Source organism: Salvelinus fontinalis, chromosome 40, assembly GCF_029448725.1.
Source record: "Salvelinus fontinalis isolate EN_2023a chromosome 40, ASM2944872v1, whole genome shotgun sequence".
In the NCBI taxonomy this organism is placed as follows: Eukaryota; Metazoa; Chordata; class Actinopteri; order Salmoniformes; family Salmonidae; genus Salvelinus; species Salvelinus fontinalis.
The window spans coordinates 12,012,215-12,027,629 of NC_074704.1; the positions used below are offsets into that span (position 1 = coordinate 12,012,215).

General features: G+C 44.8%; 1 protein-coding gene across 1 annotated transcript; it reads right to left on the reverse strand.

The window, feature by feature from the left end:
* Nucleotides 1–675: 675 nt before the first annotated feature.
* Nucleotides 676–12,188, reverse strand: LOC129839802 (basement membrane-specific heparan sulfate proteoglycan core protein-like). Its single transcript, XM_055907443.1, has 8 exons — nucleotides 11,978–12,188; nucleotides 4,395–4,541; nucleotides 4,068–4,202; nucleotides 3,259–3,425; nucleotides 2,095–2,299; nucleotides 1,418–1,597; nucleotides 1,061–1,327; nucleotides 676–801 (listed from the first exon to the last, which is right to left on the reverse strand). The coding sequence occupies exons 1-8, from the start codon at nucleotides 12,024–12,026 to the stop codon at nucleotides 797–799; spliced, it is 1,155 nt and encodes a 384-aa protein (XP_055763418.1). The 5' UTR covers nucleotides 12,027–12,188; the 3' UTR covers nucleotides 676–796.
* Nucleotides 12,189–15,415: the final 3,227 nt, after the last annotated feature.

A 15,415-nucleotide genomic window follows, 5' to 3' on the forward strand; every position in this document is an offset into this window, starting at 1 on the left:
GGAACAGGTACTGGTTGGCCCATTAGGTGTGTAAAACCCAGGAACAGGTACTGGTTGGCCCATTAGGTGTACAAAACCCAGTAACAGGTACTGGTTGGCCGATTAGGTGTATAAAATCCAGTAACAGGTACTGGTTGGCCGATCAGGTGCCAGTGATCTGTTCTACTCTAGTCCAGCCTACCATGATATATTTGCCTAGTTAAATAAAATAAATAAATACACATAAAAATATGTGTCATGTAGTTGAATGAAATCCAACAGAACTTTGCCCTGATAGTTTGAGTGTATTATAGGTCAATGTCTGCTACCTTGCATGAAGCAAACTCAATATCCCCATCATGTGGCGGAAAGCAGAACTTTAAAGTGACGTCATAAGTGCGACCACTTAGTAGGAGAAGGGTTGCAAAATTCAGAGAACTTTCAATAAGTCCCCTGGTTTTCCCCAAATCCCGGTTGGACGATTCCTAGAATCAGGAGGGAATAAGTTGAAAATTTGGAATATTCCAAACAGGATTTTTGGAAACCGCGGAATAATTGAAAGTTCCCAGAATTCTGCAACCCTAAGTAGGAGTAAACATGTATGTGAAGGCTGTAATTGTAAATAAGCTGTCTGAGCTAAACATGCTTGAAATCAGGGATTCACAATCAGAGAACATCTCAAAATATTTACCAGTATTGATTTTATCAAAATTTATTTCATAAACATTTTTTCCCCCACTATATATGCATATATTGGGGGGGTTGTGGGGTTCGTGACATCAACATTAGACGAGAGCCGCAGGGGAGATGAGTTGGCTTAGGCTGTGGACAGGGAGAGAAAGAGAGTGAGAGGAGAGAGAGAGAGAGAGTGAGAGGAGAGAGGAGAGAGAGAGAGAGAGATAGAGAGAGAGAGAGAGAGAGAGAGAGAGAGAGAGAGAGAGAGAGAGAGAGAGAGAGAGAGAGAGAGAGAGAGACTATTAACATTTCACACTTGTTATTTTACTGTGAAGGGTTCAGACAGAAGTCTACATCTATACGATTGGTTTTCAGATCAGCTCTCACCTAATACGTTACAACTCACCTTTCACTGTGACCTTCGCCAGAGCCTCGCTGGAACCAACGTGGTTGGTCGCCACGCATTTGTAGGTCCCGCTGTCATTCAACTTCACCTGGCCAATCAGCAGCTGGCCATCCTTAATGGTCTCCGCCCCTGCGGGCATGCCGGTCCGGCCCACCCGTGTCCAACGGAATGTGATTGGGTGAGAGCCGTGGGCGAGGCACTGGAGACGGAGGGTGTCACCGGGGCGGAGTCTCACCTGGTCTGGTAGACTGGTGGTGTAGGGAGGGGCTGGGGAGGAAGAGGAGGGACAGTTATGACATGTCAATGTGTGTTTGTGAGTGTGTGTGCGTGTTGGCGTGTTGGTGTGTTTGTACTCACAGTCCACCTCTAGCTGTGTGTATGCCTGGCTGTATCCGTGTGTATTGGTGGCGTTACAGATGTACTGTCCTGAATCCTGGCGCCCCACGCTGGTCAGAGTCAGAACTCCACCCTCCACAGTGTGCTGCCATGGTAACGGGGCTCGCAGTTTAGACCAGGAGACAACAGGAAGGGGAGAACCTGGGGGGGGGGGGGGGGGGGGGGGCGAGAGAGAGAGACAGAGAGAGAGAGAGAGAGGGAGAGAGAGAGAGAGGGGAGAGAGAGAGATAGAGAGAGACACAGAGAAAGAGAGAGAGATAGAGAGAGAGAGAGAGAGAGAGAGGAGAGAGAGAGATAGAGAGAGACACACAGAGAGAGAGAGAGGAGAGAGAGAGAGAGAGAGGAGAGAGAGAGAGATAGAGATAGAAAGAAAGAAAGAAAGAAAGAAAGAAAGAAAGAAAGAAAGAAAGACACAGGGATGTGGTTATAAAGTAGTCCCATAGGGCTCTGGTCAACAGTAGTGATTAAATAGAGAACAGGGAAACAGCCTGTCTGATCTAAGATCACTTATTATCCTTGATTGACTGACTGACTGATTGATTTACTGACTGATTGATTGATTGACTGATTAAATGATTGATTGATTGACTGACTGATTGCCTGACTTATTGATTGAATGACTATTGAATGATTATTACCTGTGGCCTGACACTGCATGGTGACCGTGTGACCCTCTACAGCTGTCACCTCTGCCATGGATACCGTCGCCTTGGGTGCCTTGGGTGCGTTGGCAGCGCCCTGGCCGCCCTCAACGATGACCTCCACCTTGACCTCGGCGACCCCCTCAGTGTTCTGGGCCTGACACACGTACACTCCAGCGTCCTCAGAGCTCACTGCTGCCACCTGAAGACAGGGGACATGGAGGGAGACAGTTGTGTCTATCTGTGTTTGTGTGTATGTCTGTGTTTGTGTGTGTATGTCTGTTTCTGTGTGTACAAATTTTACTAAACTTGTGAGTACCAGAAGTCTTCACAAGAATTCGGAGAAGTAAGGATTTTTAGCCAGTCATCACATGAAAAAAGGTTATTTTAGGCTCAGGAGTTAGGGTTAGGGTTAGGTTTAGAATTTGGGTTAGGGGTTAGGGTTAGGGTTAGAATTTGCGTTAGGGGTTTGGTTTAGGGTTAGGGTTAGAATTTGGGTTAGGGGTTAGGTTTAGGTTTAGGGTTAGGGTTAGAATTTGGGTTAGGGGTTAGGTTTAGGGTTAGGGTTAGGGTTAGAATTTGGGTTAGGGGTTAGGGGTTAGGTTTAGGGTTAGGGTTAGAATTTGGGTTAGGGGTTAGGTTTAGGGTTAGGGTTAGAATTTGGGTTAGGGGTTAGGTTTAGGGTTAGAATTTGGGTTAGGGGTTAGGTTTAGGGTTAGGGTTAGAATTTGGGTTAGGGGTTAGGTTTAGGGTTAGGGTTAGGGTTAGAATTTGGGTTAGGGGTTAGATTTAGGTTTAGGGTTAGAATTTGGGTTAGGGGGTAGGTTTAGGGTTAGGGTTAGAATTTGGTTTAGGGGGTAGGTTTAGGGTTAGGGTTAGGGTTAGAATTTGGGTTAGCGGTTAGGTTTAGGGTTAGGAAAATACTCATTTTGAATGGTAATCAATTGTTGGTCGCCAAAAAGTCCTCACAAGTACGTGTGTATGAGGGGGGTGTGTGTGTGTGTGTGTGTGTGTGTGTGTGTGTGTGTGTGTGTGTGTGTGTGTGTGTGTGTGTGTGTGTGTGTGTGTGTGTGTGTGTGTGTGTGTGTGTGTGTGTGTGTGTGTGTGTGTGTGTGTGTGTACAGCATGTCTGTATGTAGGTGTACGGGCAGACAGCCTGACCTTCAGTGTACTGGTGTCCTCGGTCTTTGTGGTTACCAGCTGTGTTCCGTGGCGTTGCCAGGTAACGGAGGGGCGTGGCCTACCTGTGGCGTGGCATTCCAGAGCTACAGGTTCACCAAGCCGGACTCGCAGGGGCCCTGCCGGGGTCACCCGCACCTTAGGGGAATCTGAGGCGAAAGGACATGCACAACACACACACAACACACACAAACAACACACACAGAAGAGGAGAGGGTTGTGTGGTTTTCCACTTCTTCAGGTGGTACACAGACAGATACATGAAAAAGTTTACTTTACTGACGTTTCAAGTTCCAACCATATGAAGAATGATCCTCCAACTCCAGCACTACATGTCAACTACTATAACTACAGCCCTGCTGATACCTCTCACTATACACCCTTCCCCATCCTACCCTGACACTACATGTCACCACTATAACTACAGCCCTCCTGATACCTCTCACTATACACCCTTCCCCATCCTACCCTGACACTACATGTCAACTACTACAACTACGGCCCTGCTGATACCTCTCACTATACACCCTTCTCCATCCTACCCTGACACTACATGTCAAGTACTATAACTATGGCCCTCCTGATACCTCTCACTATACACTTTTCTCCATCCTACCCTTGCCTATGATCCTCCGCATCACCACCCATCCATCCTCACTCCTGGAGCTCTATCTCTGGGGCTCTTCTCCCCTTAGCCCTGCCCCTCCCTGGAGCTCTATCTCTGGGCCGCTTCTCCCCTCAGCCCTGCCCCTCCCTGGAGCTATATCTCTAGGTTAGGGATGGTCACTCACGTTTGATGGTCAGTAAGGCCATCATGGTGCTTCGGCCCGCAGAGTTAGTTGCCACGCAACGGTACTGCCCCTGGTTACCGTTCCTGGTGTTAGCGACGGTGAGCACGGAACCATCCGGGCCAATCTTCACGTTATCTAAGGACAGAGCAGATAGGACCGGTTAGAACGAGTTAGAACCAGTTCAATCATCACATTTTTATAAACTGTCCATTTAACATTGTGTCACAGCTATTGTGTAGTTGAGTACCATTCAATGGCTGTGTGTGTGTGTGTGCGTGCCTGTGTGTGTCTGTCTGCCTGTGTGCATATGTGTGGTCAGAGCCCCACCTGCCAGTGGATGGTTGTTGGTTCTCTTCCACTCCAAATGGACGGGCTGTGACCCACTGACCACCCGGCAGCGGAAACTGACCGACTCCCCCTGCCGGACCCCTGCTGACCTGGGCTCAACTGACACTACTGGGGCCTGGGCACATACTGGATAGGAGGGAGAGATAAGTAAGTAACACACACACACCCTGCCATACACTCTATAGGTGTCCCCCAGGGCTCAGTTCTAGGCCCTCTCCTCTTCTCTCTATACACCAAGTCACATGGCTCTGTCATGTCCTCTCATGGTCTCTCCTATCATTGCTATGTGGATGACACTCAAATACTGTTCTCCTTCCCTCCTTCTGACACCCAGGTGGTGACACACATCTCTGCTTGCCTGGCAGATATCTCAGCTTGGATGTCGGCCCACCATCTCAAGCTCAACGTCGACAAGATGGAGCTGCTTTTCTTCCCAGGGGAAGGCCTGCCCACTCCAAGACCTCTCCATCGCGGTTGACAACTCCAAGGTGTCCCCCGCCCAGTGTGTAAAGAATTTTGGCGTGACCCTGGACAACACCCTGTCGTTCTCTGCAAACATCAAAGCAATGACTTTCTCCTGCAGGTTCATGCTCTACAACATCCGCAGAGTATGACCTGTCCTCACACAGGAAGGTGTGCTTATCCTACTCCAGAGACTTGTCCTCTCCTGTCTGGATCACTGCAACTCATTGTCAGCTGGGCTTCCTGCTTGTGCCATCAAACCCCTGAAACCTATCCAGAATGCTGCAGCCCGCCTGGTTCAACCTTCCCAAGTTCTCAGACATCATCCCGCTCCTCTGCCTTCTAGTCTAAACTCGCATCCAAAACAAGACCATGGTACTTGCCTACGGAGCAGCAAGAGGAACTGTCCCTCCCTACATTAAGGCTCTGCTCAAACCCAAGCACTCCGTTCAGCCACCTCTGGTCTCCCACTCAGCCCAGTCCAAGCTCTTCTCTGTCCTGGTACCCCAATGGTGGAACCAGCTTCACCCCTGAAGCTAGGACAGCAGAGTTCCTGCCCATCTTCCGAAAACATCTGAAACTCTATCTCTTCGAACAGTATCTTATATAATCACACAGCACCCTCCCTCCCTCAAAATAAAATTATTTCTGTGAACTAACACTCACAACTCCCCCCCACTAGCTCTGACTCTGCTGATAGGTTCTTCATTGAGGAAAATGTAATGACTATGACTGTGATATCCTACCTTTTTATTTTTATTTTTATTTCACCTTTATTTAACCAGGCTGCAATTGGTCGAAGAACATGCACTTAGTTTTACTAGCATTCAAAAGCAGTTGGAGGCCACGGGAAAAAGTGTTTTTATTTTTTTCATTTACCAAGTCAGTTGAGAACAAATTCTTATTTTCAATGACAGCCTAGCAACAGTGGGTTAACTGCCTTGTTCAGGGGCAGAAGAACAGATTTGTACCTTGTCAGCTCAGGGATTTGATTTTGCAACCTTTCAGTTACTAGTCCAAAGCTCTAACCACTAGGCTACGCTGCCGCCCCAATGGCATTGATGCTCGTTTGGAGGATTGTTAGCACAGTGTCCAAAGAAGAGCCAGGTGTATACAGAATGGTGTCGTCTGCTTAGAGGTGGATCAGATTATCACCAGCAGCAAGGGCGACATCATTGGTATATACAGAGAAAAGAGTCGGCCCGAGAATTGAACTCTGTGGCATCCCCATAGATACGGCCAGAGGTCCGGACAACAGGCCCTCCGATTTGACACACTGAACTATCTGAGAAGTAGTTGGTGAAACAGGCGAGGCAGTTATTTGAGAAGCCAAGGCTATTGAGTCTGCTGATAAGAATGAGGTGATTGACAGAGTCGAAAGCTTTGGCCAGGTCGATGAAGATGGCTGCACAGTACTGTCTTTTATTGATGGCTGTTATGATATCGTTTAGGGCCTTGAGTGTGGCTGAGGTACACCCATGACCAGCTCGGAAACCAGATTGCATAGTGGAGAAGATACGGTGGGATTCGAAATGGTCGGTGATCTGTTGGCTAACTTGGCTTTAGAAGATTTTAGAAAGGCAGGGCACGATGGATATAGGTCTATAACAGTTTGGGTCTAGAGTGTCACCCCCTTTGAAGACGGGGATGACCGCGGCAGCTTTCCAATCTTTGGAAAGATACAGACGATACAAAAGAGAGGTTGAATAAGCTAGTAATAGGGGTTGCAAAAATTTCGTACGGGTAGCCAGGTGGAAAGCATGGCCTGCCATAGAAAAATCCTTATTGAAATGATCGATTATCGTTAATTTATCGGTGGTGACAGTGTTTCCTATCCTCAGTGCAGTGGGCAGCTGGGAGAAGGTGGACTTAGTCTCCATGGACTTTACCAAAACCTTTTGGAATTAGTGCTACAGGAAGCAAATTTCTGTTTGATAAAGCTAGCCTTTGCTTTCCTAACTGTGTGAGTTCCCTGAAAAGGTGCATTTTGCTGGGGCTATTCGATGCTAATGCAGAATACCATGTTTTTGTGCAGGTCAAGGGCAGTCAAGTCTGGGATGAACCAAGGGCTACATCTGTTCTTAGATCTACATTTATTTGAATGGGGCATGCTTTTTTAAGATGGTAAGGAAAGCACTTTTGAAGAGCAACCAGGCATCCTCTACTGATGGGATGAGGTCAATATCCTTCCAGGATACCCGGGCCAGGTCGATTAGAAAGGCCTGCTCGCTGAAGTGTTTTAGGGTGCGTATGACAGTGATGAGGGGTGGTCGATGGACCGTGGACCCATTACGCACGCAGGCAATGAGGCAGTGATTGCTGAGTTCCTGGTTGAAGACAGCAGAGGTGTATTTAGAGGGAAAGTTGGTCAGGATGATATCTAAGAGGGTGCCCATGGTTACGTATTTAGGGTTGTACCACGTAGGTTGCTTAATCATTTGTGTGAGATTGTGGGCATCTAGCTTAGATTGTAGGCTGGCCGGGGTGTTAAGCGTGTCCCAGTTTAGGTCACCTAACAGTACGAACTCTGAAGACAGATGGGGGGGGCGACCAATTCACATATGGTGTCCAGGGCACAGCTGGGGGGTGAAGGGGGTCTATAATAAGCGGCAACGGTGAGAGACTTGTTTCTGGAAAGGTGAATTTAAAAAAATAGACGCTCGAATTGTTTGGGCACAGACCTGGATAGTATGACAGAACTCTGCAGGCTATCTCTGCAGTAGATTGCAACTTCACCCCCTTTGGTAGATCTATCTTGTCGGAAGTAGTTATGGATGGAAATTTCTGGATTTTTGATGGCCTTCCTAAGCCAGGATTCAGACACGGCTAGATATCCGGGTTGGCGGAGTGTGCTAAAGCAGTGAATAAAACAGACTTAGACAGGAGGCTTCCAATGTTAACATGCAGGAAACCAAGCCTTTTACGGTTACAGAAGTCAACAAATGAGAGCGCCTGGGGAATGGGAGTGATGCTGGGGGCTGCAGGGCCTGGGTTAACCTTTCACGAGTATCTACCCCGGGTCCGGGAGCACCCCCCCCCCCCCCCCCCCCCCCCCACACTGAGTAGCATAGCCTAGCATAGCGTCACAATTAAATAGTAGCATCTAAATATCATTAAATCACAAGTCCAAGACACCTAATGAAAGATACAGATCTTGTGAATAAAGCCACCATTTCAGATTTTTTAAATGTTTTACAGGGAAGACAAAATATGTAAATCTATTAGCTAACCACGTTAGCAAAAGACACCACTTTTCTAACTCCATCAGTTTCTTACTCCATCAGGTGCTATCACCAATTCGGCTAAACTAAGATATTGATAGCCACTAACCAAGAAAAAACCTTATCAGATGACAGTCTGATAACATATTTATGGTATAGGATAGGTTTTGTTAGAAAAATGTGCATATTTCAGGTAGATATCATAGTTTACAATTGCACCCACCGTCACAAATGGACTAGAATAAATACATAGAGCAACGTGTTTACCTAATTACTAATCATCAAACATTTCGTAAAAATACACAGCATACACTAATCGAAAGACACAGATCCTGTGAATACAGACAATATTTCAGATTTTCTAAGTGTCTTACAGCGAAAACACAATAAATCGTTATATTAGCATAGCACATGTGCAAACATTACCCCAGCATTGATTCTAGCCAAAGAGAGCGATAACGTAAACATCGCCAAAATATATTATTTTTTTCACTAACCTTCTCAGAATTCTTCAGATGACACCCCTGTAACATCACATTACAACATACATATACAGTTTGTTCGAAAATGTGCATATTTAGCCACCAAAATCATGGTTAGACAATGAGAAATGTAGCCCAGCTGGTGAGAAAATGTCCGTGCGCCATATTAGACAGTGATCTACTCGTATACATAAATACTCATAAACGTGACTAAAAAATATAGGGTGGACAGCGATTGATAGACAATTTAATTCTTAATACAATCGTGGAATTACATTTTTTAAATTATCCTTACTTTTCAATACAGTTTGCGCCAAGCGAAGCTACGTCAAAAAACATGGCGTCCTAAGCCACTAACATTTTTCGACAGAAACACGATTTATCATAATAAAAATTTCCTACTTTGAGCTGTTCTTCCATCAGTATCTTGGGCAAAGGATCCTTTCTTGGGTCTAATCGTCTTTTGGTGGAAAGCTGTCCTCTTGCCATGTGGAAATGCCAACTGCGTTCGGGATGAACTGGAAGCGTGCCCAGAGATTCACAGCGTCTCAGAAATAAATGTCCCAAAATCGCACTAAACGGATATAAATTGCTATAAAACGCTTTAAATTAACTACCTTATGATGTTTTTAACTCTTATAACGAGTAAAAACATGACCTGAGAAATATTACTGGCTACACTAATGCTTGGAAAAAGAGCAGGTCGGTGTCCACCGCGCGCCCGACGCAGCTGGAAAAGAGTTCCTACCTACAGCTTTTTTTTCATTTATAGTGGCTGTGATTGCGCAATCGATACCATTCAAATCGTCATCACGTAAAGGCATCCAGGGGAAGACGTAAGCAGTGTCCGTATCCTGATAGCGTTCACAGTGGCCTTTAAACTGACTCCAGATCAGGGGCCAAAATGTGTGAAATCTGACTCCATGTCAGGGAAATTGCTGTAGAATGAGTTCTGTTCCACTCAGAGACAATATTCCAACGTCTATAGAAACTAGAGAGTGTTTTCTATCCAATAACAGTAATAATATGCATATTGTACGAGCAAGAATTTAGTAGGAAGCCGTTTAATCTGTAATGCAATTATGCTAATGAGAAAACAGCACCCCCTGTAGTCGCAAGAAGTTAACCTCTACATCACCAGAAGAACAGAGGAGGAGTAGGATAAGGATACAGCTAAAGGCTATGAGAACTGGTCGTCTAGTGCGTTCGGAACAGAGAGTAAAAGGAGCCGATTTCTGGGCGCGGAAGAATAGATTCAAGGCATAATGTACAGACAAGGGTATGGTAGGATGGGAGTACAGTGGAGGTAAACCTAGGCATAAGTGATGATGAGAGAGGTTTTGCCTCTAGAGGCACCATTTAAGCCAGGTCAGGTCACCGCATGTGTGGGGGGTGGAACGAAAGGGCTAGCTAAGGCATACTGAGCAGGGCTGGAGGCTCTACAGTGAAATAAGACAATCACTTACCAAAACAGCAATAGACAAGGTATATTGACATTAGGGAGTGGCATGTGTAGCCGAGTAATCATAGGGTCCAGTGAGCAGCTAGGTGAGCTGGAGACACAGCGACTCAGACAGCTAGCAGGCCGGGGCTAGCAGGCTAGCAGATGGGCCTCAGGGGGACATCGCAACAAAAGAGTCTGTTGAAACCCCCTCGGACGGTTACGTCGGCAAACCAGTCGTGATGGATCGGCAGGGCTCCGTGTCGGCAGCAAAGGGTCCAGGCCAATTGGCAAAAGAGGTATTGAAGCCCAGGAATTGTCTGATGTCTCTCTTCGGCTAGCCGGGACATTGGCCTAGCTCAAGGCTAGCTCCAGGCTAACTGATGCTTGCTTCTGTACAGAGACGTTAGACAGGAGTAACCCCTTGGATAGTAGCTAGCTAGCTGCGATGATCCAGTGTAAAGGTTCAGAGCTTGCGGTAGGAGTCCGGAGACGTGGTAGAGAAAAACAGTCCGATGTGCTCTGGGTTGATATCACGCTGTGCAGACTGGCAGGAATTGACCGGGCTGAGGCTGGCTGATGTCCGGATTAACGGTGATGACCGCTAGCAGTGGCTAACTGACTACTAGCTAGTAGTAGCATGTAAAAATGAGGAGAGATAGGTTAGTAAGACACACACACACACACTGTAGGAGAGATAGGTTAGTAACACACACACACACACACACACACACACACACACATCACGCAAACACACACTGTAGGAGAGATAGGTTAGTAACACACACACACACACACACACACACACACACATCACGCAAACACACACTGTAGGAGAGATAGGTTAGTAACACACACACACACACATCACGCAAACACACACTGTAGGAGAGATAGGTTAGTAACACACACACACAGACACACACACACACAGAGAAATAGACACTCAGAGAGACACACACTAGTTATTGACATCCTTCGATGCAAGAGAGAACACAGGTTTCCACCCAAAGGGAGGGTTCAATAAGTTGACACACACTCACTCACACAAGCATGTACACACACACACTCATACATACACACACACACTCACTCACACTCACACTCTACTCTTGCATATACAGGATTCACATATAGAGAGTAATATAGACCATGTCCACATTGACAGGTATACATCTAAAGGCATGCAGGCACGCACGTACACTCACACACACCAAACACACACACACACACCAAACACAAACACTCACACACCAAACACACACACACACACCAAACACACACACCAAACACACATACACACACTCACATACACACACTCACATAAAACACACACACACACAGACACACAAACAGGGGCAGACTGTGAGCATTCAGTCTGGTCTGTGGGGAGAACAGCAAACAAATGCCACCCCAGAGCAAACAACCAATCAGAGACAACATGCAGCCCAGGTCTGGATAGGACCATGACTCAGCTAGACTAGACCACGGGACATGATATTAACACTGTTTTATACTATAGTCACTAGTCCACGGGACATGATATTAACACTGTTTTATACTATAGTCACTAGACCACGGGACATGATATTAACACTGTTTTATAAATTCACATCTACAGTAAGATGGGAAATGTATCACCGTGCATTTAAAGTTATGAGAAACATTTTATGTTAAGATTAAGAATTCTAAACCCTCGCAACATTAGTTTATTACTTTATTCATAATCCCAAAACATTTTTTAGAAAGTAGAAAGTTTAAAGCAGTTTAGAGCTAAGAATATCCACTTAAAAGGGATAGTGCAGCAATTTAACATATTTATATATTTATTTCCTGGCCTTGTCTATAGACCGCTTTCAATATTGGGAAACAAAAATTGAAAAAAAATATCTCCGTAAATGATTTAATAACATGTTCTGCATTGTAGTGTAGAGAGAAGCAGCAGTAGTAGTTTACCTGTCCAGAGGAGAGAACAGAGGAACAGTGCTGTTGTGGATGAATCCATGTTGCACAGAGCAAAAATATCCCTCTCTCCTGTCCTACAATCTCTCTCTCTGCCTCTCTCTCTCTCTAACACTCCCTCTCTCTCTCTCTCCCTCTCTTCAGTCTCCTGCTGGGTGTTGTCTCGCAGTCTCTCTTTCTCTCCTCCCCCTCTCTCCCTCCTTACTTATTTGTGTGTTCAGCTTACCCAGATAGACAGGCAGGCAGGCAGGCAGGCAGGCAGACAGACAGACAGACCAGGCAGACAGACCAGGCAGGCAGGCAGGCAGTTGCAGAAAGTTAGCTCAGAAACAGACAAGAAATGTCTGCCTGCCCCCACTGGAACCAGCCTAGAAATATCATCCTAGATTCAGCCCAGAAATATCATCCTAGAACCAGCCCAGAAATATAATTCTAGAACCAGCCCAGAAATATCCTATAACCAACCCAGAAATATCCTCCTAGAACCAGCCTAGAAATATAATTCTAGAACCAACTCATGAATATCATCTTAGAACAAGCCTAGAAATATCACTCTAGAACCAGCCCATAAATATCCCTCTAGAACCAGCCCTGCTGTTGGATATAAACTCAGATAGGTCACATTATAATGTACTGGATTGTAGCCTAGAAGTTTTCACTCGTTTATGAGGTTGGAAGGAGGCGAGTCCGACTTCCTTCGTGCGTCAGGCGCAGGCAGCAAAAGGAAGCTACTTCCACCTTGTGCTGTTTTATACAGGCCCTGATTGCGCAATCGACTCCATTCAAAGCGTCACCACGTACTGACATCCAGGGGAAGACGTAAGCAGTGTTTGTATCCTCATAGCATTTACAGGGACTTTTAAACTGACCCCAGATCAGGGGCCAAGATTTCTGAAATCTGACTCCCTGTCAGGAAAAGTGCTGTAGAAGGAGTTCTGTTTCACTCAGAGACAAAATTCCAACGGCTATAGAAACTAGAGAGTGTTTTCTATCCAATAATAATAATAATATGCATATTGTACGAGCAAGAATTGAGTACGAGGCCGTTTGAAATGGGCACGATTTAGCTGGCTACTCAGTAACGCCCCCTGCAGCCATAAGAAGTTAAGAACCAGTGTATCTTTATTTATTTGCCCAACATGTATTTTCCAGCAAAGTTTATGATGAGTTTTTCTGTTAGATTACGTGACTCTCCAAAATTTCTCCGGACAATTTGGAGCATTTTTGCGCCATGTTCACAATGTAAAACCAGGATTTGTAGCTATAAATATGCACATTTTCGAACAAAACATAAATGTATTGTATAACATGATGTTATAAAACTGTCATCTGATGAAGTTGTTCAAAGGTTAGTGATTATTTTTATCTCTATTTGTGGGTTTTGTGAAAGCTATCTTTGCGGTGAAAAAATGGCGTTGTGTTTTGGGCTATTGTGGTGAGCTAACATAAATATATGTTGTGTTTTCGCTGTAAAACATTTTAAAAATCGGACATGTTGGCTGGATTCACAAGATGTTTATCTTTCATTTGCTGTACAACAGGTATTTTTCATAAATGTTTTATGATGAGTATTTATTTATTTCACGTTGCTCTCTGTAATTATTCTGGCTGTTTTGGTGCCATTTATGATCATGGCACCAATGTAAAACCAGGATTTGTAGCTATAAATATGCACATTTTCGAGCAAAACATAAATGTATTGTATAACATGATGTTATAAGACTGTCATCTGATGAAGTTGTTCAAAGGTCAGTGATTATTTTTATCTCTATTTGTGGGTTTTGTGAAAGCTATCTTTGCGGTGAAAAAATGGTGTTGTGTGTTGCGCTATTGCGGTGAGCTAACATAAATATATGTTGTGTTTTCACTGTAAAACATTTAAAAAATCGGACATGTTGGCTGGATTCACAAGATGTTTATCTTTCATTTGGTGTATTGGACTTGTGATTTCATGAAATTATATTATATGATATTCCCTGTTGCGCTAGGCTAGGCTATGCTAGTCAGTGTTTCTGATGAGGAGGATCCCGGATCCGGGAGGGTGATCAAGTTAAATCTGCGTATTCCTCCAAAGCTCAGTTGTCCTGAGTCTGCACAACTCTGCCAGGACCTAGGATCAAGAAGGACACTCAAGTGTTTTAGTACTATGTCTCTTGACAAAATGATGAAAATAATCATGGCCTCAAAACCTTCAAGCTGCATACTGGACCCTATTTCTACTAAACTACTGAAAGAGCTGCTTCCTGTGCTTGGCCCTCCTATGTTGAATAATAATAAACGGCTCTCGATCCACCGGATGTGTACCAAATTCACTAAAAGTGGCAGTAATAAAGCTTCTCTTGAAAAAGCCAAACCTTGACCAAGAAAATATAAAAAACGATCGGCCTATATCGAATCTTCCATTCCTCTCAAAAAATTTAGAAAAAGCTGTTTTTGCAGAAACTCACTGCCTTCCTGAAGACAACCAATGTATACAAAATGCTTCAGTCTGGTTTTAGACCCCATCATAGCACTAAGACTGCACTTGTGAAGGTGGTAAAGGACCTTTTAAGGGCGTCAGACCGAGGCTCTGCATCTGTCCTCGTGCTCCTAGACCTTAGTGCTGCTTTTGATAACAACGATCAGCACATTCTTTTGGAGAGATTGGAAACTCAAATTGGTCTACACGGACAAGTTCTGGCCTGGTTAATATCTTGTCTGTCGGAAAGATATCAGTTTGTCTCTGTGAATGGTTTGTCCTCTGACAAATCAACTGTAAATTTCGGTGTTCCTCAAGGTTCCGTTTTAGGACCACTATTGTTTTCACAATATATTTTACCTCTTGGGGATGTCATTCGAAAACATAATGTTAACTTTCACTGCTATGCGGATGACACACAGTTGTACATTTCAATGAAACATGGTGAAGCCCCAAAATTTCCCTCGCTAGAAGCCTGTGTTTCAGACATAAGGAAGTGGATGGCTGCAAACTTTCTACTTTTAAACTCGGACAAAACAGAGATGCTTGTTCTAGGTCCCAAGAAACAAAGAGATCTTCTGTTGAATCTGACAATTAATCTTGATGGTTGTACAGTCGTCTCAAATAAAACTGTGAAGGACCTCAGCTTTACTCTGGACCCTGATCTCTCTTTTGACGAACATATCAAGACTGTTTCAAGGACAGCTTTTTTCCATCTACGTAATATTGCAAAAATCTGAAACTTTCTGTCCAAAAGTTATGCCGAAAAATGTATCTGTGCTTTTGTTACTTCTAGGTTAGTCTACTGCAATGCTATACTTTCCGGTTACCCGGATAAAGCACTAAATAAACATCAGTTAGTGCTAAATACGGCTGCTAGAATCCTGACTAGAACCAAAAAATGTGATCATATCACTCCAGTGCTAGCCTCCCTACACTGGCTTCCTGTTAAGGCAGGGGCTGATTTCAAGGTT

What these genes read in the sequence shown, in the direction of transcription:
- LOC129839802 (XM_055907443.1), bottom strand. Translation starts at nt 12,026, where the DNA reads ATGGATTCATCCACAACAGCACTGTTCCTCTGTTCTCTCCTCTGGACA. An exon ending in AGGACACCAGTACACTGAAG is followed by an intron (nt 2,300 to 3,258) that starts GTCAGGCTGTCT and finishes CCCTGTCTTCAG; the next exon opens with GTGGCAGCAGTGAGCTCTGA. An exon ending in CACACAGCTAGAGGTGGACT is followed by an intron (nt 1,328 to 1,417) that starts GTGAGTACAAAC and finishes CTTCCTCCCCAG; the next exon opens with CCCCTCCCTACACCACCAGT.